This window comes from Coloeus monedula (assembly GCF_965178545.1).
Source record: "Coloeus monedula genome assembly, chromosome: 5".
In the NCBI taxonomy this organism is placed as follows: domain Eukaryota; kingdom Metazoa; phylum Chordata; class Aves; order Passeriformes; family Corvidae; genus Coloeus; species Coloeus monedula.
This window is the reverse complement of record NC_138785.1, coordinates 10,558,514-10,586,377: the sequence shown is the minus strand read 5'-3', so window position 1 is coordinate 10,586,377 and position 27,864 is coordinate 10,558,514. Positions and strand designations below refer to the sequence as shown.

The following is a 27,864-nucleotide window of genomic DNA, read 5'->3' as shown; positions in this document are numbered from 1 at the left end:
ACTTTTTTCCTCTATACTTTGTGTCTTGGCTTTTGCTTTTCTTTTAACTCATTCCCAGCTTTAAAATGGTAAGGTGGCTGATCTGTATTTTCATATATTCACTTGTGTGCAGCTTTCTATCTTGGACATGCAAACTCTTAGAAAATAACACATCTCTTACAGTGTCTATAATAAATAAAGGTTGTAAATTGAATACCTTATAAATGGCTCAGTGGCAAGGAAACAAGAGTGACTAAAGATAGGTATCTTTTCATCTTTTTTATTTTAACATGTTAACAGTGGGGTATGTTTTTTCTCAGTTTCACTTCTATATTACACATAAGATGATGTAAAGTCAATGCCTGTAGATGGGCACTATAGGGCAAACTGTATGTGGTCGTTGTCCTTTTCGGTATAAAAACATATTTTGTGTTTCTGCCACCTAAGAAGTCTTTGGGGATTATGGCCTCAGAGCAATTAATATGCCATTAATTCCTTATACTAAGAGAACTTGTGCTGTGGTTATTTTTCCCCATAAATATTCCTTTATAGATGAAAATGCAGGATGTTATGAGATGTTTCTAACCACTTTCATCACATCTAAATTTTTTATTGCTAAGAATTTTTTCTCTTCTTTCATAGGCTGATGACATACTCACAAAGAGGTAACATGAGGACCAGTTGTCCTACAAATAAATGAGCACAGAAGAAGTAAAAAGTTATCTAATTACTTGTATGTTCATACATTTCATGTGGATAATTAAAAATAAATTATAAAGTCTAGAAGAAACTTGAAACTACTTTCTTTGCCATTAATATTTCATTCTGCTGGTCTTGAAGTTGTTTTATTGTCATTTCCATTTCATAGTTTACCAGTCTTACTTTAAAACTGCCTTTGCTATTCTGGAAGGTTAGACATCAGTTCAGATGAAGTTCAGTAAATATTCCAGAAGTGTATTCTTGCTCTGCCATAATTTTCACTGGTAAATTTATAAAATAAGCAAATATAAGAATGGCGTCTGTACAAATGCTAAAATGTGCATTTTCCTGTGAGCATTTTGGGAACTGGCCATACCTGAAAGGTGCCCACAGTGGTGAGACTACACAGCCAATGTCAGTCTTGGGTATGAGCCCTGCCTTCTGAACACTTCTGCCCTCTCTTCGTGCATCAAGGTCAGTCAAGGACAAAGACTGGAAAAATGGCATCATGGCAGTCGGCAAAATATGACATTAGATAATCATGGAGGGGACAACGAAGCTCTGTATAGAGAAAGGATGAGGAACAGGGCAACTGCCTAACAATGTAGGGAGGACAAGGATAGCTGTACAGGTTTGACTCGGAGACGGCCATGACTGTGACAGTCGACATGATTCCACAGCAGCAATTCACTTCGACTGTTTCACTGCTACCACCGAACGCCTTTGGCACGGTGCTTAACCTGAGTACCCTTCGCCGTGAATTTAGTTGATTTCTCCTTTTTTTTTTTTTTTTCCTCTTGGAGAAATTCCTTTTAAAGTAAAACAGTAGTTCCTCCGCATCTTCTCTCTCCTTGGTAAATGCCGTCCCTGTTAGTCCGGGTCTGTTCTTGCAGTTAGTGCCGAACGCCAGTGGCCGTTTACTTGCCGCGGGGCAGGTCGGTGTCGGCAGTCCGGGCACTGCGCCGGGTACTCTGTGCTCCGGAAAGACGCTTCCTCCTCTCGCTGCAGCTGGCGCTCTGCTCGCTGCCCTGCTCCACCGGCGCCATGCCCAGGACGCTCCCGGCCGGCAGCAGCGTCCAGGTGCGCCGGGCGGGGCTGCGGCTCGACCCGCCCCCGCGGCGCCCGGGGCGGGACCGGTGCCTGCCACCGCAGCCCCGCGACGACGAGCAGCAGAAACTCGGTTCCGTTCTGGTCCGCGCCGCCGCCGACTCCGCCGCTCGCTCCGCCGCCACCATGTCCCTCTGCAGGGCTGCCTCGCAGGCGCTGGCCTCCCGCCTGAGCAGGGCTCCCGCGGCCGCCAGCCGCCTCAAGCAGCGTGGTACGCGGGGCCGCCGCGGAGCCTGCCCGGGGCCGGGTAGAGGTCACCGGGACGGCGTGAGGGGGCGCGGGGTGGGCCGGGCCGGGTGGCGGCGGCGGAGGGGACGCGCGAAGGTCGCGGGCGGGGGGAGCGCGGAGCCGCGATAGGTGTGGCCGCGGCGGGCGAGAGCCGGGCACGGCTGCTCGGTCATTCTGGGCTGTGAACACTGGCTGCTTCAGACCTCCGCCGCGACCTGCTGGACAGCCGAGCCGGCCCGGGACCCCCTACCCCCGCCCCATGGCAAAACGGTGGCCGCTGCTGCCTTCCCTTCCATATAAAATAGCAGGCTACATATCGCCCGGTAGAGCAGCCGGAGCGGCGGTGGCTCTGCAGGGCTACCGGCCCCGGGAGGGAACGGGAGCAGACCCGATGTGCTACAGCCGTGGCTTTTGCCGCATCAGGGGTTGTGTAACCAGTGGCAAAAAAATCTGCCAGCTGTTTTGGGCGATGGCAGCTCGCTGACCACTGCTATAGCTAGCAGCCCCGGGGAGAGGGTTAAGGAGACACTGCTGCTGAACGAAAATATAAATATACGCAAATCCGTTAGGATGCCCGGCTATTGGAGCGGAGTCTGAGAAGTGTGTCATGAGACAGATGATGCTAAACATAATCTGGCACACGATGGCAGTATTTTGAGATTGCGATTATTTTTGCAGCTGCCAATTGCAATGCTCAGAGCCATTTTATTTTTCATGAGCTCTTTTTCAATGAGACATTTCTCATCTGGGATCAAGTCACAAACTTCAGTGGAAACCTTTGTTGACCAAGAGAATTACGTGTGTTTTTCATGGGTCTCTTTTTGAGATGTACAGATGAATCCAAGACTGTAGTAAGAAATAGTTTATCACAAATGGGTAGCACTGCTATTAGAGTTAATATGTACCCAATCAAGTATAAAAATTGTATAATCCTACCTCTCTGCCCTGTTGGCCAATTCATGAGGTGAAGGGTATGTATCAAAGTATCAGCAGTCTGAGAATGAAAGAACATGAATTCAAACGAAAAAGCTTTTTTAAAAATTCCCTGTTATTAAACTGAAGAGAGAATTCATTACTTCTGCTGATCATAAGGAATAAGGACAGATTAATTCTTTCACCTACATTAGTCAGGAACTTTTTTACATTCCTTTTTTTTATTTTTTAACATTCCTTAGTCTATATAGACTGTATCCAGTACTTGGAAGCTGATGGGAGACAATGTAGTTTACAGAAAAACTCACCTCTTAGGAACAGCTCAGTCATGGACCTTGTTCATTTGAGCACCACACCCTGTGTTACTCAGTGATAGGATACATCAGTACGCTGTACCTCTCTGTTTTATACCCTTTTTGAATCATCCTTTCCCATACAGAGTTCAGATTCTATCGTTCTTTTTTGTGATCGTATTTTAACAGCACTTTACATCAATTTACCTAATGGTTCTTATAGCACCTCCTCGCCAGATGTCATCTGGGAGTGTTCCTGGCTCTTCTGGAGACAGCATGATGATCTATCTCCTTGCTGGTGTTGCTGCTTTTGGTGGTTTATTTTATGTAAGTGTTTGGGGATGGAGCTGTTTGTGCTTTCTGAGCTGGTATGGTGTAAGGTGTGTTCTGGGTTAAAGAGTATGGTCAAGATGCAAACCGTCAATGAATGTAGATATTGTAGCATATAGCTAAGTGCAGCTTAACTTAGAAATCAGCTTAAGAGAATTTAGTGAAACTGAAAGGCTGTTGCTTGCCTGTTCTACTGTTACTTTGATAAGTAGTGCTGGGTCATTCTTAGTGGAAAGCATATTTTAAACTATGTGAAATTGATGTGTCCAAAGACGGAGTAAGGCACCTCCCTCTAACCCCTTACCTTGTCTTGTCAACCACAAACATTAAGAATATCTAAAAGTGGGCAAGGCAGATGTGAAATAAGCTGTCTGAAGCTGCAAGGGGAAGATATGAACCTTGTTAATTTGGACACATAAAAAGAAGATAAGAGCATTAGTTATTTCAAAAAAGCATGTTAAAGTTTTGTAAGCATCTGCTTTTGTTAAGCTTTTTGGTAACGATTCTCTTCCCTGCTTCTAAATATATTTGACTCTGTGCTTCACATCCCTAAATCCTCCATTTTATTGCTTACTTCTACCCTTCTCCCCCATAATCTGAGATAGTGACTAGCACACCCCCGAGAGGTACATATTTTCCTGTCCCACAAAGTAATCCTCTTGAATGGTAGGCAGCTATTTGTTCAAAGTATCAAACATGTATGATTGCATTTCTGGAGGAATAACATATTCTCTTGCTGTCACATTTTTACCACGTTACAAAAATAATAATGTAATTATCTTTTAAAACACTGTTTTCAATTCCTGAAACACAGCAGCACTTCAAAAGCTTCATGGTATATTGTATTTGCTTTCTAACAATGGAGAAACATGAAATGCATAAATATATTAGTATTGCAGATTGTTAACTTTTTTTAACCTTGCTTAGGATAAATTTTATATGCATTTTAAGATGGGCAGTAGCACTTGCTTAAAATCCCCTCTCTCCCTCTCCCCTCTTTGTGTTTGATAAATTCGTAGGGATATAGCAGTACGTTTAGGTATAATTCCCTTTCAGGCCTACAGAATAGTCAGTTCATCCCGTAGCAAGTTTATTGAGCATACGAATATTCTTCGCGAGAGAGCCGAGGGGCGGAAAAGCAATCCTTGGTCAAGGAAGGGTGAGTTGAGCTCTTCTCTCTTGTTCCCTGGGTACACGAGGATCTGGAACAGATTTCTGGATTGTCTAATCAGGCTTTAGCACTGTCCAAGTCCTTGCAAGCTGTGCAAGTGGGACTGAAGACAAAGGTGGTTGTGTGGTGTTGTTCCGTTACAAAGCTGCTGCTTCACAAATTTTGGTGGTGGCCTTAATGTTCAGGCAGTGAATCTGGTCTTTGATCCACTGGTGGAGGCTCTTTGGATGGAAAGAGTTGATGTGTGAATACTATTAATTGTATAATGGGTGTTTGATTTACTGGAAGCTTAATGAAACTTGACTGAATGCATAATGCTGTCAAAATCAGTTTTGTTCTTTTGTTTGTTGGTGGGGGGGAGAAGATAATATCTTTTTCTCAGTCAACAGGTTGGCTTCAGGCCATATGCCATCAGGAAACAGTTCAATGGGGAAAAAAACCCTACATTTAAAAAACATATTCTAACTTGCACCAATTTTTTGTCCCATAACTTTGATTTTGTCTTTCTAATTTGGGGTTAAATGAAACATAGGCATTACCTAAATGTATGGCAAACCCTTACTTAGCTCTTCATTCTTGAATAATTAGACCGTGTTAGTTCAAATACTTGTAATGGAATGTTGTCTCTGTCTGCATCAATTAGTGTTCTGGCATTAATGTAAAAGGTAGAACTTTGGCAAGCATGGCCTTGCTAGGAGAAGCAATTAGGAAAACTTCTTAAGGGTCTTTTTATATTTTTATTTGGTTGTTATTAAAAAATATAAAGTACTGAAGCCAGAGCACTTGAAGGTGTTCCTTTTTTTTTTTTTATGTTGACATCTAGGGAATTGATTTAATATATTTGCATGCACACAAAGAATAGATTTGAATAAAATATCTTGAGTTTAAATTTTGTTTTCAGTGTGAGAACATGCTTAAATTGTCTGCCTCTATAATTATTTCTTTAGAAGTTGTTAGCCTTGAACTTCCACAACACATGCTGTAGTTTCAGAACTTTAAAATTACAGATCTTAAGATTTCAAGTAGTAAAATACCTTAATTTCCTAAAAAGAAAGCATCTGAACACAGTGTAGTTTTAAAACTCAGTTGTTTAAATAAATGTTGAGAATTCAGCCACAATTTGCAATCCTTCATTGTCCCTAAAATAAAAATGTAACCAGGACCAAAGTGGATCTTCTCTCCTAGGGACTTGGTCTTCTGCTGTTCAGAGCAGAAGTCAGGATTACTCTCATTACATTCTGACTGCCATAGTTGGAAGAACGGGGAAGCATTAAGCAAACCTTCCAATATGTTCCCAATAATGTCAGTGTATTCCCTCTTTGCTCTTAATGTGCACTTCTGCAAGGTACTGAGTTTTAGCCCTGGCCTACCCACATGTTGGAGTGAAATACTAGCAGTAATGAGTGCTCAGCAACTCATTTTGGGTACTGTCCAGACATCCCATCATCTGCTGCTTTGTGCTGCTTAGTAAGTCACAACCAGTGACAGATGATAGCTGCCTCCCTTTTTATTGATAGTAAGAAATTCAAAATGTTTCTAAGGCCATTCAGTGAATACAGTTGAAACTTATTTCATATATTATTTTCAATATTTGACTTCTGAATAAATGTTCAACCCAGTTTTTATTTGGACTTCTGAGTAGCTAATTCCAATTCACAGTACAAAACCACCATTGAATCAGCTGCTTTTTAAAATCCTTCTTCATTCCCAGCTGTGTATACCCAAAAGAGGTTTCTGTTCTTACTTTTCCTACAGAATCCTCTGTGTGCCTTCTCAAAAGAGTTAACACCCCCTTCCTCCCCTTTTTCTCCCGTTGCCTGCATAGTCATATTTTTGTGTTTATCTTGTCACAGTGTTAGCATAGTATTGCTTTTCCCAGAAGTGCCATTGCAGTTTCTTTCCCTGTGCATTTTTTATAGTCAGTCCATACACTTTTGCACAGTAAGCATTGCTGATAAGAGCAATTAAAAATTCTGTTCTCAAAGTGTTCTGATAGTTTTTTTAGGGGCACATTAAATCAAGCTTAAAATAAGCTCTAAAACAGAGCTGGTAACAATATGAAGTGGTGGATAGAAAAGCAGCGTTCCAAGCAGCACGTTCATGGCATATTTGCTGCATATGGTAAAAGAACTTTCTAGGTGGAGAACTTAATACTGGAGAGCAGCAGATCAGAGAGAGACTCTTTTGCTAGGATTTTTGTGGTTTCTCTTGCGGGAAAAATTCTCCCTTTACGCCTGAACCCAAAACGTCTATTACAGAGAACTGTACATAGCAAGAAGTCTGTCAAAACAAGAGAAACAATCATTCTAGGGTTCTTTGTTTATTAGAGGGTTGAAATTATATTTAATGGTATTTTAATTAATGACAACAGGCATTTAGAAAGAGATCTGATAGCAAATTTCCTGTGGCTCTTTCTAACTGAAAGGTACTCTCAAATTTAGGGAGGGATTTAAAAAGCCCCTGGAAGAAGGCTGACTTGAAGTAGCAGTAGAAAATCTGAGACATCATTTGAAATGTAAAATGATGTTTGGCTTGCAGGATGTTCTACTTGCTTATTTAGCAAATACTAGTTTTGTCTTCCATTTGTTGTTTGTATCCTTTAAGCTTGTTCCTGATTTCCTTCTTTTTTAGCTATGATTTTTCTAACAAGCTGATTCAATCTTTCTAATCTATACTCTGCTTTTACACTTTCCAGACTAAAACACAAGGGAAATCTCTTTCCAAACCCGAGGAAGTTAAATACAAAGGACAGTCGTTCACCATTGAGTACCTTGCAGCCCACCTTGGGATGACTTTATACCTTCTATTGTAAAACTCCATTCTTGTGAGACCTTAAAAGAACTACCTATGTTTGCAAGGCCAAACCATATTGAGCTTTTTACTGAGTCTGTTCTGTAGAAGTTCTGAGATGGAGAAGCTGGCTGTTCTGAATGAATGCACTCTATTTGACTGTCCAATAAAGTGTACTGAATGCTGAGCTTGGCTGTTAGCCTGTTCATTGTGTAATGAATTTAGGGGGTTTTTTTAAATAGTGTTTTCTTAAAGGGACATGATCAGGTTTCATAATGCAAAGTTTTGATTTTTACTGAGAAATGAATGGACTTGTCTTGAAACCTGAACACAAAATGATAGGCTTACACTGGCATAAGAAGACCAAAAAGTAAAATTGATCTGTTTAGTTTTTAAACAGATAGAAAAGAATAAAACAAACTCTGACTATGTCTCTTTAAGCTCTTTTGTTTCAATTCTCATGTAGTTTACATTGTATTAAAAACTCTATTTCCAGTTCTATTTTTTCACATGGTGAGTGGGTTCTAGTGGTGAACTTGTGATGAACAGTTGGTGTATAACTTTTCCTTTGTGAACTTGATGTTAGTGCATGTTTGCATGGTGGTTGTGCATCTTTGTTGCTTTGTGCTGTTAGTTTTTCATTACTTGTCTCAGCTGAGTTTGAAGTGATGCATGACTGGGAAACACTGTTTTTCGGGTTCTAAGGAGTCTGACCCACAGTGGTATAAACAAGTCTTTAAAAGAGAGTTGTGACTTGTAAAAAGAAAATAGTCAGTCATAAGTGGTCATATCTCCAAGTAAGTGAGCTCTGACCACTTAAAATTAGCAAGTTATTTTCTTACTTATGTAAGACCAAATGTCTTATTCCCCATGTGGTAGTTTCACAGAGTCATGCTCCCTCTGGCACCTGTGTGTGTACCATCACTGGCCCTTTCAGCAGAGTGGTTTGAAGCAACACTTGGCAAGGTCCTTTGTTATCCTCCCCTGCACCCCCAACACTTGCTTTAAGCCACAGTTTCTTTTCTTATCCCATTGAAACATGTTACGAAACTCAGTAACTAAGAATATGGTTTCCTCATCTTGTAAACATCATTTTTTGATGCCACATTAGACAATATGGGGGATTAATTACTGATCCTTTTTTTTGTTAATTCTGATCCTGAATCTTAGCTTCCCACTTTAAGTGAGGATGATGATAAAAAGTAGTTGGTGAAATTTCTGTTGCATGCATGCATTTTACTCTCTTTATTGTGTTGAATAAATCCTTAGAAGGTGATGAAGAAGAGATGGATGAAGTCACTGAAGCAGAGAAGGCCATGGAAGAGGCTGATGCAGCAGCTGCTGTTGAACCTGCAGCACAGGATGAGAGTGCTGGGGTATCCCCAGAAGATAGAGGGGAGAATGACTTACTGAGTCCAGAGGTATCCCATCCTGTGGAGGAAGCACAGCAGGAGGCTGCTGCTAATTTGGAACTTGCTGCTAATTCAGAAGCTGCTGCAGTGCAAGGTTAACTTATGAATGTAGTTTTTGAGTGTGTGTGTTGTGGGTTCTAAAGGTCTGCTTCTTACAGAACATTAAGAATTAGCATCTATGTTCCTAATGGAGTTTGTCCTGCGGTGAAAACTAATTCAGGCATTAACTTGACATATCATGAGCATAAAGTAATTAAGTTTATTATATCAGTGTCTCTGAAAATATCTTGCCTGTGGCACCAGAGTTACTATCTAAAACAAGTTGAGTGAAATGTTTATTTTACTAGCCCATCCTATTTCTTAAGATACTAAGTTGAGCATATGATGTGATCAGTTACAGAGTTGTTTCAGTGATCTAGTTCTCAAGGGTTTGTTAAGGAATCTAAACACTTTAGTTCACTGGCCATTCCAAAGATATTCACACTGAATAATTATATCTATTCCATCAATGTAACTTCAACAGAATCTTGCATAGCAAAGAAAATGCTGTTGTGGTCTCAATTTTAAGGATATATTGGGCTAAATTTTCACAATCCGATAAAACATCTGATTGTTGTTAAACAGTGAAATTGATAAGTGGCAAAACATTCAGTATTTTGAACTGTAAGGGTGTTCGAAATATTTTGGTTTACTGTGCTTTTAAAAATTGCAATAATACAAAGGCAAAACTATCCATAAATCACACAAGATACAGGATTATAATTTAATTTGGCAGATTTTTTAGGTTTTCTTTTTTGGTTTTTTTTACCACTAATCTTGAGAAGATATGTCTAAAACACAGATCAAACAGAGATTAAAGGTATTTTGACTGCTAATCTATGGGCATTTATCATAGTACCATCAAAGGTGTTAGCAGATTCGGTTTTCACTTTTTTCCTTGGTGATTCCAATGAGGAATGGATGCATCTTAATTTCCTTTTTAACAAATAAACTTGAGAAATAGTGCAGCACATCTAATCGCTCAGTTTTATAAAAGGTCTAGGTATGAATGCAATTTTAATTCAAATGTGAATAGCTCCTGTGCTTGTCTCTAAAAGAATCTATTACAAATAACGTTTAAAACAGTACTTAGTCTGATCTGCTATAATACAGTTTATAGAAAGCAGAAGTACATACCTTGGTAGTGATTATTATTGCTTACATATAGAAATATTTATAAGGTAGCAGTGAAAATATCTAGAGCCCTAAAAGTTTCCATTTCTATGGAATATTTAGACAACTTCATTTAGAAAGGAAGTAGTCCAGTGTATGTTAAATTTGGTGAATTAGAGCCATTAAGAGATATGTTTAAAAATGTCTTGCAGCATTTCTTGCTCTACGGAGAAGTTGCAAAATTTCATTTTAATTTCATAAGCACTTGCTTGTGTCTGGAAGTGGTTGTGTATTCCTTTCACAATGCTTATCTAGGAATAACCATTAATTGTTGGATAAGGTAGGATTTTCTGTATGGAAAATATTTCTGCCATTTTGTTGAAGAGGATCTTCCCTGAGAAAGGGAAGCTAGGATTTTCCCTGAGAAACATAGTGCGTTAATTGATTTAGATATTAGGAAGAAATTCTTTCCTGTGAGGGTGGTGAGGCACTGGAACAGTTTCACAGAGCAGCTGTGGATGCCCCATCCCTGGAAGTGTTCAAGGCCAGGTTGGATGGGGTTCTGAGCAACCTGATCTAGTGGAGGGTGTTCCTGCCCATGGCAGGGGATTGGAACATGATGGTCTTTAAGGTCCCCTCCATCCCAAATCATTCTATGATGATTGTGTGATTAAGTCTGAGGATCTCATTCTGGACATGTTGACATCATTTACTTAGTGATCACTGCTTGATAAGAAGAAATATGGCTTGTAACTGTTAGTTCCTGCTGGTGTTATCTGGAAGTGGAGGAGCTGTTTAGAAATTACTGATTTGTAAGCTCTTTTATCTCTGGCAACATACTTACTGAGGAAAACAGCACTAGAACCAGACATCTGTTATGCTGAAAGCTGTAAGGGAGTCTGAGGGTCATCCCAGGTGCCCTCTACCAAACCTTGCTGCAGTGGTTATTCTTGGCTGGGAGGTAAAGCTAGCCGAAACAAACCTTTGGTATGTAAAATTGTCAAGAATCTGAAGCAAGGGAGTGTTCTCCTTGCCTGATCTCTTGGGTGTTCCTGGGATGTTACAACTTGCTCCTGAGCCTAGCTGTCCCATGCCACTGGTTGCCAGTGCAGATTGCTGTGAACAACTGCTGATGACAGGTGTGCCCAGGATGGTGAAACCCTGGGGACCTCGCTGTGGTTCACATGAGGTTACACCTGGTGTAACCTGAGTCCTGGCCTGGGAGGCAGGACAGGCTCCTGCTCCAAGTCACCTTAGCACTCCCTGCTCCCTTGTCCAGCTCTCCTTGTCCTGATCCTGCCTGCAAACAGCACGGCCCCCAGAGCAGTTCTTCCCAGGAGTTCCTGACTGCAAGGAAGGAAGGCCACCAGCAGCACATGGTCTGACACACAGGCCTAAACCAGCATCCCTTTCCTCTAAGCTGTGTAAAAACTAGTTTCCATTGGCATCATGCTCACAAGAAGATGGGGGTTTGTTTCAAAAGTTGTCTGCTCTCTCTGTACCACTTTGTTCAGTGTCTTACTTGCAGCCAACAGCTATGGTGTTTAAAAAAAATTTCTAATTAAAATCTTTCTGGATATAACTTTCAGTTTTGGATTTAACCATCTTTATCATTGATGTTATCTCCATTCAGAGGAAGAAAAAATAGCATAGCTCCACTTTTACTGAGTTAGAGAAGGATTTTTCTTTCAGAACTTTGGAAAAAAGTATGTATTTAAGTAGCTTTTGCTAGTTTTGTTGGCAACTTGCTGTTACTTCTGCAGATGAAGGTGCATTTTTGTTGTTACCAGTATTTTCCTGAACCTCTGCTTTTTCAAATGCCATTGTTTCTTTTAATGTATAAGGCTTTCTCTAATGTTTGGAAGTACAAGCTGTGAAGGGATGCTTGTCTCCAGCTCCTATATACAGATAGTATAAATGTGTGATTACTCGTGGATGTGCAAAAAAACCCCTACCCAAACCAAACGAGATATCAAACAAACAAAAAACCAACCCAGCCTTGGAGGTGGATGCTTAATACTTAATCAGGGTAATTTCCATTTCAGACTGTTAACAATTGTACCTGCCTGGAGATTTCTCCTTGCCTCAATTTAAGCAATTTACAATCCACTGCTGGTATCTGGAATTCTGTGAAATACTGTTACCAAAATAAGTACTGAACATGTTACTCTGCTCCCAAGGTTTTATCTTCCTCTAAATTCTAATTTTCTCTAGCTTTTTATTGCTTGAGCTATCCCCCTTGGTTACTGCCCAATGCTGGTTAAGTTCCTGTTGTTCTCTTTCTAGTGTACTGTGTCTGGGACCATAAATTAAGCTTTTCTTCAGACAGAACAAATGCTGTAAAATTCACAGATTGGCAAACTGCTATTTGGATTAGGTAAGGTCTATGACTTTTAGTGTTTGGGTTGCCACCATAAACTCTTCTCCAACTCTGGTATTGAGGCTTGAGGTTTTGGCATTATCAACTGAAATAACAGAATCAATTAGCCCCTAGCTGTGCTTTTCTAGAGTTCTTCCAGACTTCTCTAGCATAGGTTATTTTCTAATTTTGGAAGTATTGAAGGGCATGGTCTGTTCTCTGTTATTTCTAAGGCTGTTTGAGTGAGTGACTGGTTTTGGGGAGGATTATTGTGTGAATGTGCCAGTGTTTTCCATGCTAAGCTTCAAATGCACTACAGTGCCAGCTCTCTGCAGCCTAGAGAAACAAATGGAGGCTGCTCTGGACCGGAGTTGCTGCTTTTGGGACAGGACTTTTGCTGACCCCATCATACAGTGATGCCAAGCAGACAAAAACACCCGATATAATCAGTGCATTTTGGCTTGGCTTGGTAAGTTACCAAATTCTGGGTGTGCTGACACTGTGAGTACTTTGAAAATTACTGAAGAGTCCTCAGAGTGATTTGCAATTGCTTATGCTTATTCAGAGGCTTTCAGAATGACGTTGCTCAGTAGAACAGACACATCCGTCTAGGCATCTGTTTGTGTGAGATGCAGGATGAGGATTTTTTTCTCTTTATTGATTATGATAGATTGATCTAGCTAAATTAGGCCCTAAGAAGTTGAATTATGTAAATATTATCCTACAGGGGAAGTATCTGTATCTGGAACTTCTGTTGGGTATTTCTGTTTCACATTTATCACTTTCTTTTATCTGTCTCTTGGACTGCTGCACTTACCTTATATCTCTCTGGCCATACACTGGCCACTGGTTTCTTCTTCTTCCTCCTGTTTTTCCTTCATAAAACTGAGTTTTAGGTGAGTCATCATAGCATAACTGGAAAATCTCTGTTGGAAGAAAGTGAACAATATTTAGAAAAAAAATTCTGTAAAAGTTGTTAGCATCTGAAGACCCCAGTTGGTAAATGGAGAGAGAGACTGTTCAGTTTTGATCAGCTTAGCCAAAAAGTGAACTTTACAGCATGCACTGGGCTGGAGAGGAAGATTTTGGTAAAATGGAAAAAACCCTAGAACTTCCCAGCTAAGAGTGCAAACAAATACGTGGGGGAGACCTGCATAAAAGAACTGTCTTCGTATTTGTCTATACTAGAACAAGGGGACAAGTAGCTTCTCAAGAAAATACTAAAGCTGGTAGAAGGACATATAGCAAATAATAATGCCTAAATGAATGTCAGTATTAAGGAGAAAATAGACTTACTGCTTTTACTGTTTTACTATACTGCTTTACTTAACAGCTCATTGTCAAGACTTGAACCCTAAAATAACTGTATGTATTTAAATTGGAAAGCAACAACTCACTTTGGACAACAAAATCTAGCATTTAATTTACTGTAAGTAGTATTACCTCTGTTAGAAAATTTCCTGTAAATACAACAACCACAGGAATACTGTTAGTCTCCTACTTTAGAGAAACGATTGCAACAGGCACCCCCTGCTGTTTTCCTGTGGTGGCAGTTCAAACCACAATGGGAATGATGGGGATTTTGATGTTAATTTTTGGGCAATGTTTCTTATAGCAGTGAAAAACAACAACTTTGCTCCTTTGAAAACTGTGTAAGTGGATAAAACTTGGTTCATTACTCTGTATGAGAAATGTTAAAGAAAATGTCTTAATTAGAAGTTTTTTTAGAACTCCCGAACGATTTAATACATCGAATTATTATTTTCATACACACCGTTTATATTAACTTGTGCTAGTTTTCCTTGTGATCCATTCCAATCAGTAACTAAAAATTGTTGTGTTTCAAACAAACAAACAATGTGAGTTGCTTCTCATTGTTACAATTCCATGCTACAGAATATAAAACAGTATTCTTGACATTTTATGAGGTATTATAAACTATTCTGAATTAATGTGACATGCACTGTTAGGCTTTTATTCTGACCATTACAGGCATCTCTGAATCTTTTTTTAATCATCAATTGTAGAATAAACTCTCTTCAAGGGAGTCTTCTGGTCATTAGTATGAACTAAGGCTTTTCTTGGGAACTAGTGACCTACATCAGGCACAACCAACCTGTGATGTGCTTGGCTGATTGAACATGTTTTTCTTTCTATATGAAGTGATGAAAATTTTTATTCTTAATAATGTGCTTCATAATTCCATGGTTTAGGCTCTCAGCTGGACCTCATGGATTTTTATCTGGATTGTTTGTGGATGGCTTGCAAAAAGGAAAAGATGCCATATTTGTACAGTGGCAGGTTTATTAGAAATCCCAGGTTTCCTTTGTTCATCAGTTTCCCAAAGACCTTGGGCTCCAAGCCTTGGTTTGTGTTCATCCTAGGGAATAGTTGGAATGCCAGAGGGACTAAACTCCTGATGTGCATGGGCTCTAGTGAGGGAGGGCTGAGGCTGAGGCTGCCTTTACGTTGTGTCCGAGTAACAGCGCGGTCAGGCCAGGGCAGTTCCAAAAACAATTCATCAGTTGCCAGCCATTAGTTCCTATCCTCTGCATTCAAGGGAATGATCAGACTGAAAAATAATCAGTGCTTTTCTAAGTAATTGTTATATCCTCCACTCTGTTTAGAACTAAGAGGTTTATTTTTTCCTGTGTGGAGCTCAAGTGCTGATTTCACAGTGTTGTGGAGAGGCATTAGTCTGTGGTCAACCACCTGGACCTTTTTTCCTTTTTAAGCCCAATGTTTAGGTGTTAAGTGTTTTTCCTTTCCAAGCAGTAAGTTGGTAACTTGCTCCAGCTGGTTGGAATCCTAAATGTTCACTGAATAAAATGCTAGAGGAGAGAGAAAGCATTTCAAGTGGTCCTGAGTGACATTCCTGGTGATGGGATGTTTCTGGAGGGTATCTGCAAGCCCTCCATGCTGAGCTCCCTGGATCTTCCTGGCCAATGGCACCTGAAGCACTTGGTCATGTTACAGGGACAGCTGCACAGCTTTGCCTGTTTTGTCCCAAACTGTCTCAGTGATTATTATTTCCCCCTGTTCCTACTGATGTGGTTTGAGCCCCATGAACAGAGGGAGGAGATGCCGAACCCAAGCCAGCCGTGCCTGGGGTGGCTGGTGGCTTCTGGTGAAAGCATGGAAGGGGACCTTAGCTGTCATCACCACCTCAGGCTTTGGAACAATTTCCCTTTTCATTTTTCCTAAGGTTGATGGAACCAAAATATGTGAAGTTGCTCTTAAAGTGAATCACAGTTTCTTGCTGCTACTGCTGTCTTCTCCCCTGGATTAGATCTGAATGAGCCAAGTAGCCCTGTTTCTTGTGCTCTATTTTGCAGGTTTTCTCAAATACATTCTTGAATTACTTTTCAAACGTGACAGAATTTGACTTTTTAAAAGTCAATTCTATTTCACTGCCAGTTTTCCATTAGCAGGTCTTTAAACTATGAAAAGGAACTGGGAATATTTTGCTCTGCTTATCTTAACATTTCAGGGAACATCCTGAGACGCTCAATGGACCTGACTGAGGAAGCTTTTGGTAAACAAAAGCATCACATTCTAATGTAAGATGGTCTCTAACAGACTGTAAATAAAATACTGTTTCTAATTGCACAATTAAATTTTACTTCCCCCCTCCTCCCCTCCTTTGGAATTAGTGTGTGACATTGGTTATGTTATAGACAGCTTGAAATATCAAAGCCTTGTTTTGTAATCCAGCTTTGGTTCTCCTGCTCCAGATGGATTCCAGTTGTATGATACTGGCTAACTTGTATTGTTTTAGCTTTATAAAACCAAATTCTTCTGCAAAGAATGTTTTTAAAGTAATTGAACCTGGTGTTTGGCATTACAGATATCAGCCTCACCTTGACTGCCTAGGAAAAAAATCATCATATGAAGGATACTGCTTTAAATGAAGTGCTTCACTCAGAAAAGCATATTTTTAAATATCTTTGAAAATTGCAGGATACCAGTGCCTGTTTAAATTTTTTGTTGTTTCCAGTTGGGAAGATCACTTTTAAATAAATCAAAGAATTAGGATTAGAACCAAAATATGTTTGTTTTAAATGTATTGGTAAGGAAATTCAAAATTGAAGGAAGAAATACAGGCTGTACTCCTGAGAAGGCTGGGGTTATCTTGTATGGTCTTGTTATAAAACTTCTGTCCTGTGGGAAAAAATCCCCACCTCTCCCCAAGCAAAGAAAAGATTGAATAAATCTTTAATTTTAAAATGTGGAGCAGCTGTCTTCTTCATCTGTATTGTAAATAAGGAATACATACTTGCAAAGCCACTTTAAAAATACAAGGTAGAGATTTAAAATCCAGTAAGATTAAAAACTATAATATATAAATTCGTTTATATCCCTTCCACCTTCTTGCTTCAAGGTCATCCTATAGCATGTTGTCTACCAGGTGGTAGGACATGGCTGCCAGTGTGAGCTAGCCAAATTTTGCACTAGGGATTTCCATCCCAGACAAAAATCCAGGCTGATTCTGCATAAAAACTGCCCCAGGAAAGTTGGAAAGCATATTTTAAAAGCTTAAAGGCTTTGGGGGAAGAGGCTGTGCAAGCAGTAGGATCTGGGTTCTGGAAGTCAATGCAATTGCTTGGGGTTTCCTTTATTATTAGCAGGAGAAAGTCAATCTGGGCATGTTATTTTTATTATCAGCTGCAGCAAAAATGAGTCAGTCACACAGGGCACACCAGTCCCTGCTTATCTTGCCTCTTTGTTCTGATGGGGGAATGCTGAGCTCACGAATATTCACACAATTCAAACTGACCATCATGAGCATGCAGAATCACCCTGTATTTGGACTGTTTTCTCTTCTACTGTAAGTGCATAGAAATATATAGTCTGTACTCACTCTCAGGGCTGCAACTTCAGCACTTGTAAAAATTGTCTTTAAAGACTGCAGGAATTACTACTTAACAGAGGAAGCAGTTTTTGGTAGTTTTTTTTTCACTGAAATGATAGGGATAGTTTCATAAAAATTATATTTCTAGGTGAAATGTTGGATATTGTGCTAACGAGCTACTGAAGCTTCTAAATCTGCTGCCTTATTTAAAAAAAAAAAAAAAAAAGCAAACAGCTAAACGCAAGCTTTCAAAACAAAACCACAATTTCCCTTTGTCTGTAAAATCAATTTCATTTTCTGTATTTATTCAGCTCAAGCCATATTATTGTATCCCGCAGCCGCAGGGAGGAGAGGAGAGAAGATCCAGCAGGCAGAAATTGTGCAGCAAGATTGATTCATTTAATTATTTTACAAACTCTTTTATAGACTTTTTTCTTCATGGTCTAATTGGTCAAAGGATCAGCCACCCCCCTGGGGTGATTGGCTAAAATCCTAAACATCCATTGTCAAAATATTTTTCTACTGTACCATAAACAAGGCTTTGCAAGGTCGCAGGTGTTCATAGTTTATAGAACTCTGCTACTATCTTTGTGAGAGAGAAAAGTATTTCATGGGCTTAGAAAGAAGCAGGAAAATTTCTTGCTAACGGCATTTTTGTATCCACAATTTCCCCTTTTTGTTTTATAAGATAACAATTCTACTATTAATCCTAAATAGAAATTTACATCAGTTATTAATTTTAAATATGTCCTTAAGGCTTTAACTATCTGACTCCATAACAAGAAATTTAAAGTTCAGTCTCTGCTTGTAGAAGGACCATCTGCCTGATGGTCGACATCCTGGTCATCATCAGAAGAGTCATTAGGCTGATGATCTACATTCTGGTTCGCCATTTGGATGGTTGGCATTCTGATCATCATTTGGAGGTTGCCTGTTCTGCCTCTGGTGCCGTAGGTCAGGGCGAACGCATTTTGAAGGTAGCCACTGTATCCCAGTACCTGTGGAAACGCAAGCATACCCACGACCCCAAACGATAAGCTCATGCGGGCCTTCCCACTGGTTAGTGAGTAAATTCCGTACCCAGACTTTTGCCCGGGGCAGCTGTCTGTCGCCTGCAGACTGCAATGAGAGAAAATGATTCAGAATAACAGGATTATTTGAATTTTGTGGTACTGTAAGGTGATTAATTGTATACAAAGCTTTTTCTAGTCAACTCTGTGGGGTTTCTCCATGCATTCCCCCTTTTTATTTTTCCAAAACATGCTTCAAAGTAGCATGAGCATGTTCGACAATGGCTTGGCCAGTAGGAGAATGTGGGATACCAAAGGTGTGGTCTACACCCCGTAGGTGCAAGAACTGCCGCGTCTTCTCCGAGGCGTAGGCAGGACCATTATCAGTCTTCACAGCAGCCAGCACGCCCAGGACTGAGAAAGCCAATTTCCAATGGGCAATGACATCACGGCCCTTCTCTCCAGTGTGAGCAGAAGCCCACATAGCTGAGGAGAAAGTGTCAATAGACACGTGCACATATTTCAGCCGACCAAATTCAGGGATGTGCATTACATCCGTTTGCCAAAGCTGCAAGGTTTTTAGCCCTCTGGGGTTTACCCCCGCTGGCAAAGGCGCAGCGAGTCCGTGACAGTCAGCACAAGCACCGACAATGTCGCGCGCCTCGGTTGGCGTTAAATGGAACTGCTTCTGCAGGGTATGTGCACTTTGATGGAAGAAACTGTGCGACGCCTTGGCTTGTGCAATTTTGTTCGGCTGAGGCCCTACCCACGCAGGGTTGGCCAGCCTGTCAGCCCTGGCATTGCCTTCTCTAGGGTGGCTGAGTAGGCCTGTGCCTGTACCTGTGCCACCCTCTGGGGGAGCCACTGCATCAGAGAGCAATTCCTCCTCCTTGCACCCCGGTAGAAGTTTCCCGACCGTTGGCATGAGTCAGAGATCTACAATAGTCTGAGCAATGCTCTGGTCTGCCACACCTCTTGCACTGGGGGTGTAGCCACCGCGACCACCGCTTCTGTCACTGGTCTCAGCTTCTCTGGTGGCTGGAGCGCCAGCGCTGTGCCGGCGGATAACGCCGGGACCGGCGCCACAGCTGCTGCGGGTTCCAGGTTTGGAGCTGCTGGTCGCGCCACTTCCATGTTCACCATATCTCTCACAGGGGCGCAGGCGGCGCGGAAGGTGCAGGCGCGGCGCACCCCGCACAGGGTGGCACCTCTGGCCACTGCAACAGCTGCTTTTGCAAGCTGAGCAGCTCCTCCAGCTGCCGTGAGATGTTCAGCAGCTCTGTCAGCAAAGGCAGATGCTGTATTAGAAGGTCGATTGCTTGGTTCTGCTTTTCCACAGCACTGTCTGTCGCTGCGGAGGGTGATGAGCTGCATCCGGGCATTCTCAGCATGGCAGGTGCATGTGCAGCTGGGCTAGGAGCCACCATGGCCATCCAAGATGCCAGCCCGCTGAACCGCAGCCCTGAAAAACCGGTGGCTGCCGCTGAGCCAAATGGCAAGGCGGGCTGCACGCCCTCCCCGCTGCCCCGCACCCCCACCAGTTTCTCTGCCAATGCAGAGTCCTTGGGAGGCATGGAGTCCTGCGACTGCGCAGGGTGACCCGGTACAGGCTCTGGGACATGCTCTGCCCATGGAGCTGGAGCAGATTTTTTGGATCTCTCTTCTTCACATTCCACTGAGGCAGTCGAGCCAGCTTTACTGCTACAGTCAAGGTCTATCAGCAGAGAAAACAACAACTGCCAAGTGCTTAATAATTCTAGCACTGCCGAATCCCCATATGGGAGCTCATGTCATATAGCACAGCCTAGTTCCTGCCACAGCCCAAAATCCAGGGCAGTGTCTGGGTGCCAGGAGACACCATGTAGGGCAGCCCAGTCTAATAACTCACAAAGTGAGACCTCAGCCATGGAGGCGTTCATTGAAGTGATAACACCTTTCCAGACTGATAGCAGAGCGTTGGGTTTTAAACCACTGTTTGCCATTCTCTCAGTCCCATCAGACATCCCGGTCTGGGGTGGGGGGAAGGGAACAGCGTACCTCTAGAAAAATTTGGCTTGGCTCGCAGCGTGCAGGACACATTGCAGCGTGCAGATCACGTTGGGGTGCACCAAATATTACTGTATCCCACAACTGTAGGGAGGAGAGAAGATCCAGCAGGCAGAAATTGTGCAGCAAGATTGATTCATTTAATTATTTTACAAACTCTTTTATAGACTTTTTTTCTTCATAGTCTAATTGGTCAAAGGATCAGCCACCCCCCTGGGGTGATTGGCTATAATCCTAAAACATCCATTGTCAAAATATTTTTCTACTGTACCATAAACAAGGTTTTGCAAGGTCACAGGTGTTCGTGGTTTATAGAACTCTGCTATTATCTTCGTGAGAGAGAAAAGTGTCTCACGGATTAGAAAGAAGCAGGAAAATTTCTTGCTAACAGCATTTTTGTATCCACAAAGCCAGATGTGTTTCCACAACAGAAATGGTTTGGTATTGCATTAGGTGCATGTGTAATGTTGCCCAGTCATGTTCTGTTCCCACAAGTGCAACTTGGGAGGATGCATTTCTTCTCCAAATGGTTATCTTCTAAAGCAGAGGAGCTCAGGACTGCCTGGGAGTGCCTGTAGCTATCCTGGGCAGGAGCAGGAGGTATTTTGGGATTCCCTGTTACATGTCAGCAATGGATATTGCACAGATGTTATACACTGATGTATAAATATACATCATATATATATACACATATAACTGATGGTTGTGTAGTGGATGTGTGTTGTGGCTGTAACTAACATTGAGGATGCTTGCCCTCAAAATCCCTGGTATGTCCAAATCCTTCTGAGTGCTTTGGCAACAGCTGTTGATGCAGTATGCAAAGCCCCTTGCCTACAGTTAGTAAATGTGATTACTGTGAGTCCTCTGAGGCTTGAAGTTCTTTTATATTGTCTTTTGTTGAAATCACAGGAAAGTTAAGCTCCTAATTCAGATCCGTAAGTGCCATGGTATATATAAATGCCTAGCAAAATTGAAGAAAGCTGTAGCCAGCAATACTGGGATGCAGCTACTTACTCCAGGAGAAAACGGAAAATAATCTAAATCAAATTTTCAGAAAAAAAAGAGGTAATAATATACACAGAGGCTGAGATTTTTGCTACTAATATAATACCTTGTATGAAACTGTGAAGTATACCTTCTGTATACTGTAGAGTAATATTCTGTATATTCTGTAGAGTAATATATCCTACTAGGATGGGGGGTAGCACAACACACCGAATGAAGCAGGAAAATTATTAAGCCCTTTAACTCCAGTGCTTTTGATGAAGGATACATGTGTGCAGGGGCAAGTTTCCCCCAGAGAATTAAGAAAGAGCCCAATGAACCTCACTTTTGTGGATATGAAAGGAAGCTAAATAATTTTTGGCAGGCTTTAAATTGTATGGTTCAGGATGGAATCATTACTTGACTGAGACCCATTTGGCAGGAATGCTGCAAGTGGGTGTTTTGCTAAAGATGTTAAGGAGCTGGAGTGATATTGTTCTATATGGATAATAAAGCAGCTGGGCATTCAGTGGAAAGCATAATATTAAATACCATGTGTCCTCATTGCAGAGAAGCAGTTGCACAATCCAGATTATTTTGTTTAGTTACAGCCTTTAGAAATTGTAAGAAATCTGGCATAAATAGACAAAATGGATGATAATCCTCACTGCATGAGGAAATGCAGGACTTCAGGTTTTCAAACTGATCATCATCAGGAAACAACGCAGAACCAGTGAAGATGCTGTAACTCCTCTACAACTATTTTGTAAAAAATAAAGAAGCTTAAAATTTTAGTATCTGAACTAACAAAAGTTAGGAATGATTTCAGTTACGTCCATTAATTGCTGCAGAGTTTCATGACAGGTTTATTAACAACTTTGCAATAATTGAACAGACAGAAAATCCTTCATCCAAGGATTATGGAAAAGGAGTCATCATTGTATCATGCAGAGATTAAAATACCTTGTATGAAATAGGGTGTTACTGCAGGATTTTACATGGAACAGATGCAAGAGATTAAACCGGATTGAAAAAAATTACATCCATGCAGATTAAAAAAAAAAAAAAAAAGAAAAAAAAGAGAGGGTGTGAAATAGCACTGGGATTAAATTTAACACAAAGGAGAAATGCCTAAACTTTGTCACACTGTGCTACCAGCTGATCAGTAGGGGAGGATGTGAGGAGCTCGAGCCATATGTCTGATGCTCCTCATGTAGAAAGACCCACATGAAAGTCCCTAGTCTTAGATAGGCAGGGGATTCATTCTCAGTTTGGCAGGGCATCATTAGTCTGGTTTTGCTCTGGGATTGCAGCAATTCCCTTGAACAGAGAAAAATGTGTTTGCCTTGTAAATGGAATACAGAGTGTTTGTTCCAAGACATGTCCAAACCACCAAAAAACAGGCCGAGATTTGTTCTGGTGTCAAATGAATGCTCAGGGTAGCCATCAGGAGGTTGTAGACTGTTTCCTAATTTCATGGTGGCCAAAGCACCAGAAGACACTTGGACAGTTTGCAATATGACAAAGAACCAAAGCCAAGGTGATCTTCATCGGCCAGTCTGACTTTGCTGGAGATAAGGCCTTAAGGATAACGACCCAGTGCAAGCTGCCATTGCTGGTGCTGCCATGAGCATGTGCACTGGGACCACCAGCTACTGCCACATTTCTCTTCACCAAAAGAGCTGTGGCACCAAGGGGCTTTTATGGAACTCCAGCCATGTGTGCTCAAAGAACGGATGGGAAAGCCACTTGAATAAAAGTACCAGCTCAGGATTTGTGCTCTAACCAAGGGCAATTTTGTATGTAAACATACTACACCCATTCAACAGACACAGGTTTTCAAAATGAAATGCCTGCCACAAGTCCCTTTATATTTTAGTGAGTGACAGCTACTCCACAGAGACATGGATGAACACCTTGGGAGGAATCCATATTTTTTTGCATTAGATTGCCTTTCTGATAGCTATAAGGAATAATTCAGACGAGAGACATTTTTTTCAGCACAAGTGGTTAATGTTTGGTTTCAAGGCAGGTATTCCTGTAGATGACAAACACACACAATTCCCATCCAAAGGAAATGAAGTTTTGATAAAAAGCAGAAAAGACCATGTTGCTCCCTCTAGTTGCAAACTGATCTACTCTTCTTAGTGCTAAAGAAATTAAAACACTCACGAGAAAAAAACAAAAAAAGATTAAATATTATCAGACAGAGAAAGAATTTTTGGTAATATAAGCTGAATGTTTGATGTTACAAACTGAAACCCAGCAGCTTGTTTCCATAGCAAATATATGGCATTACATCAAGTATTCCTTGCTATAAAATATCTAGAGTTCCAAATTTGAAATGTACTATTTCTATTGCATAGCTCTTCCCTATAAAGGCAAAGGTGCCAGTTCCTGAGCATTTCTTTTTATTTTGCTTCTTCAAAATCCAGAAAGCATTCTTGTGGCTTTTGTCGAGGCAGACATAACAGCACACACTTGTCGTAATCCAAAGTCGAGAGAGATCTTTAATTTTCTCTACTGCTATTCTTATACCTCTTGATAATTGCTGTGGCCTATTGAGATTGGCTGCTTAGCAAACAATGACAAGGCTGTCTAACAAACAATGACCATTCAAGCAGTAAAACAATTAGCTATACAAGCAAAGGTATAGTTGCTACATATTATCCTCAAGTTCTTCCTTGTACACTCTTAATGTCCCATAACAAGAACATCCTCTCCTTATGTCCAGAACATCTTCTCTCATTGATATCTTCTTGGCCTTCTCTGTGGGTTTCACTGGAGCTGCAAAATTTCCACTGTAAAATTCTCACGGGTAAATTCTGACTGATTTCATGTCTGATTCTGTGAGGCCCTCAGACCAGCTGCCAGCCTCATCAAATTCTGAAAAGTAAAGTGAAATAATCAATGTTCTGAATATGCTGTATTTAACTAGCTGCAAGGTGATATTTGGGGAAAGGTATGGGATGCTAGCTATATAAAACTATTTACTGCATTTATTGAACTCCTAAAGAAGCTGTTTAATTAATTGTGTTTAATAGACATATAGTTTAGTATAGGATGAAACAAGAAAGTTAGAGACAAACCTTCTCCTACTGAGCAGTTAGAGCGGGATGATGCAGACCTTTGACAGGAAGGTTAGACGAACAGGGTAAGAGAGAATTTACTCAAGTAAAATTTAACATGCAACTGCTGGGTGATGTGTTCAGTGTTCCTGCAGAGTGTATCTGTATAGAGACTGCCTATTACTAAATATTGCCTATTACTAATTATTACCTATTACAGACTTTTTATAGAGACGGATTGCTTTATGCTTAAAGGAGTATTGAAAAATGTCTGGTTGGCAATCATGGAATTGCAGCCTGAATCTTCAGCCTGATGCTAGGATATTTTTACATTAAAACTACCCATGATGTCTTTCCAAGATTATGTGGAGTGTAGATGTAATGTCCTATGAATTTGACAGAAATCAGAAAACAAAGCCACAATATCTGCAAGAGATAATATACACGTTAGAGAATATTTGCCTATGTCTAAATACATGAAAATAGATCCAGTTTATAGGTTTCTGCCCCAGGGTTGGAAAGAGGCAGACTTTCCCTGGAATTCAGTTTGCAAAGTTTTATTTGCCTGATAAAATTTAGTCATCTGATAGATCCTGTTGTCTTCAGCTACTTCAAGCATATATGTTGGGCAGCTACTTCATGCTTTGTGAGCCTTGATTGCTCACCGTCATTTATGATGGTGAATGGAAAGAGACAACAATTATCTTTCTTATTTGATTCATAGAAACTGTGAGTGAAGTCTTGGATGTTGCAGCTTCTTCTGCCCATGAGGAAAACTTAGACAGTGATAAGGAAGGAGTAGCCTCAGCAGCTCAAGAGATTTCTGACACAGACTCAAAGAGCCAGGACGCTGATGCTGAGGAGTCATGGCAAACTTCAGAAGGTGCAAGAGTCCAGCTGGGTCTGCAATGTTTGTCAAGTGCTGATGGCTGTGTGCACTGAACCAGCTGCAAGAGCATGCAGAACTCAAGTGATGCAGTGCGGCTGCCCATGATGGCTGTGTTTGGCATCACAGTGTTAGCAGAAAATCTGATTTTGAAATTATGTGCTATGCAGTAGAAGTAGGTTGCTAAATTCGATTGTGGTAGTGTGGTGACTCAGTGCCCTGCTCAGTGCCCTGCTGTAAGTGGCTGCATGTGAACTTCATTAAGAACAAGAAATTCTCCTTGTGCTGCATATAACACATTTTTTCAACATCTGACTTGATTTGAAAGACAGAATTTTCTTAAATTCTATTGGTGTAAAGAAAAATATAGGACATGTGGTATGAATAAAGCTTGCAGTGCTTTGGTGCAACTATAAACAATCTCATATTCCTTTTGAAGTTGAATGATGTAATTAAATGCAAAGAAAAATGTATGTTAAAATCATCACTGTGGAGATTTTCAAAGGAGTTTAGAAGTTTGGCCTCTAAACTCTTTTAAAATTGGAATTAAAAAGCTAAAAGGAAAAATGTCTGCATACCTAATACGGATTTGTAAATTCTATCCCTTTAGTCCAAGAATCCTTTGGACTAAGGGAAACAACTTACTTGACTATTTGTCATTGAATAAGTAATTTCCATTGTTTCTCATTGGTGTTTTGTCTCCATTTTCAGTTTCTGAGGAGGAGAAGACAACTGAAGAAGTTGCTTAAGATCCCTAAAGGTACACTATACAGTTGCAGCATGTGGTTTTCTGCTCTTCACCTAAGTTTTTATCTCAGTTAGTGACAATTGGAGCATGTGGCAAGTGCACATGCACTGTTATGGTGAATTTGTATTTCTGCTCTCAAAAAAAAAAAAAGAACTTCATTGAAGTATTTCTTATTTTTTGGGAATCATTGCCAGCATCTTTTAGAGGCTAGGGAGCAAATCCTATATCAATTGTCATGCTGTGTATTTATTTATAGATTTATTTTAGTCCCATGCAAACTGGATAAAGATCTGAGAATTGTAGCTTTCTTCCAAGCAAAAAATGTTCTTTGGATATTTGGTTTAAATTATATATGGCTACTGGACTTCTGGATTATTGTTCTATACAATAAAGCAGTAGCCCTCTCGACTGTCTTATTTTAAATAAATATTTTCATTATTAGTCTCTCCGCACTTTCAGTTTGTGCTAATGAAAAATACTGGATATAATATTCTTTCTATTTTGCCAGTGTCTTTCTCAGTTGGCTTTATTTTTTGATTGTCAGAAAAGTTGCAAGCCTATGCCTCTCAAAGTTTTTATTTTTGATCAAATTAAAAGCCAAATGTACCTGACGGTACCACATCAGAAAATCAAGTAACCAAGAACACATAAATGCTGTGGTATAGAGAAGGCAATCAAGTTAGGAATCTTTTTTTTCCCTTGTAAACATCTGGCATCTAGATTAAGAAATAGATTAATCTCCTACCAGTGTACAGGTCCACTCCATTCTGTTTAAACTGCTTGGACTCTTTTTGACAAAAAATATACTTTTTATGAGTATAACAGCACAAGGTTACAAAAGGGCTTCTTATTGAGTTCCAATTTGATCTCGTTGGCAGGGGGAAAAAGATTTATGAAATATTTTACTACTTGGTGCTGTAAGATTACTGGCTGTCATTTGACCAATTTACAAGTCTAGAGCCACACTGCATTCCCAGTCAGGAAAGAATTCTTTCTTCCTTTTTATTTTGGTGTTTTGATTGTAAACACTTCGGAGTATGAAGCTTAACTCTGACTTTGCATTAAAACACATTATACTTTTTAAGGAATTCAAGGCAAAGAAAATGAAATTAAAAGAACGTTGGTGTGAGAATCAAATCAGTATCTAGTTAACTTTTTTTTAAAAATAGTGGTTATTTAGTGAAGGGATAGAGGAAGTAGTAATGGATTAAATCCTCAGATAAAGCCCTAAGTTGATGCTCAGAGAATGCCTGAGATGTTCAGCTGTTCTACTGATTGTGGCTATTGGGCCCAAATTGACACTGCTATGGAACTACTTATATAAGTAATCTCAGCAAAAACAATTGGTTTACCTTGTGCTTAAAGTTAAGCAAGTAACTATTTGTAGAAGTAAGTCCAGCGTGCAGGGAACACTTATGCCTGAGCAATGTGGATGAACATGACAGATTCCTTGAAACTGGGCTTTGGTGATGGCAACAGAGCAAGTTCCCATAAGCCATCCCAGATAAGCATGATTTACACATCAGTGCTGTGTATACTCTGTAATTCACTTAACTGGTAACCTGCAATCAAATTTACAGTGTGCTTTGAATGATTGCAAAGAAAAAGACCTGCTGAATTTTGTCTGTTGCTAAACATCGTTTATTGTCGCTTCTTCTAAATCAGATTCTTTTTTCTTTTTCCCAGTAAGCAGTGCGGAAGCTTTTGGAAAGTTTAATGCAAATATTTGTGGCAATCAACCAGCTGATTCCTGTGTGAAACCTCATACTCTTCCTTGGAGACATAAAAGAAACTGTACAGTCTGTCCTATCACACAC

The 27,864-nt window shown here is 40.5% G+C and overlaps 1 protein-coding gene across 1 annotated transcript; it reads left to right on the top strand.

Annotated features, from left to right (window-relative positions):
• Positions 1–1,703: 1,703 nt before the first annotated feature.
• MGARP (mitochondria localized glutamic acid rich protein) lies at positions 1,704–27,864 on the top strand. Its single transcript, XM_082281806.1, has 7 exons — positions 1,704–1,996; positions 3,463–3,566; positions 4,626–4,728; positions 8,800–9,036; positions 25,138–25,296; positions 26,011–26,059; positions 27,734–27,864. Exons 1-6 carry the CDS (start codon positions 1,723–1,725, stop codon positions 26,046–26,048), a joined length of 915 nt encoding a protein of 304 aa, XP_082137932.1. The 5' UTR covers positions 1,704–1,722; the 3' UTR covers positions 26,049–26,059; positions 27,734–27,864.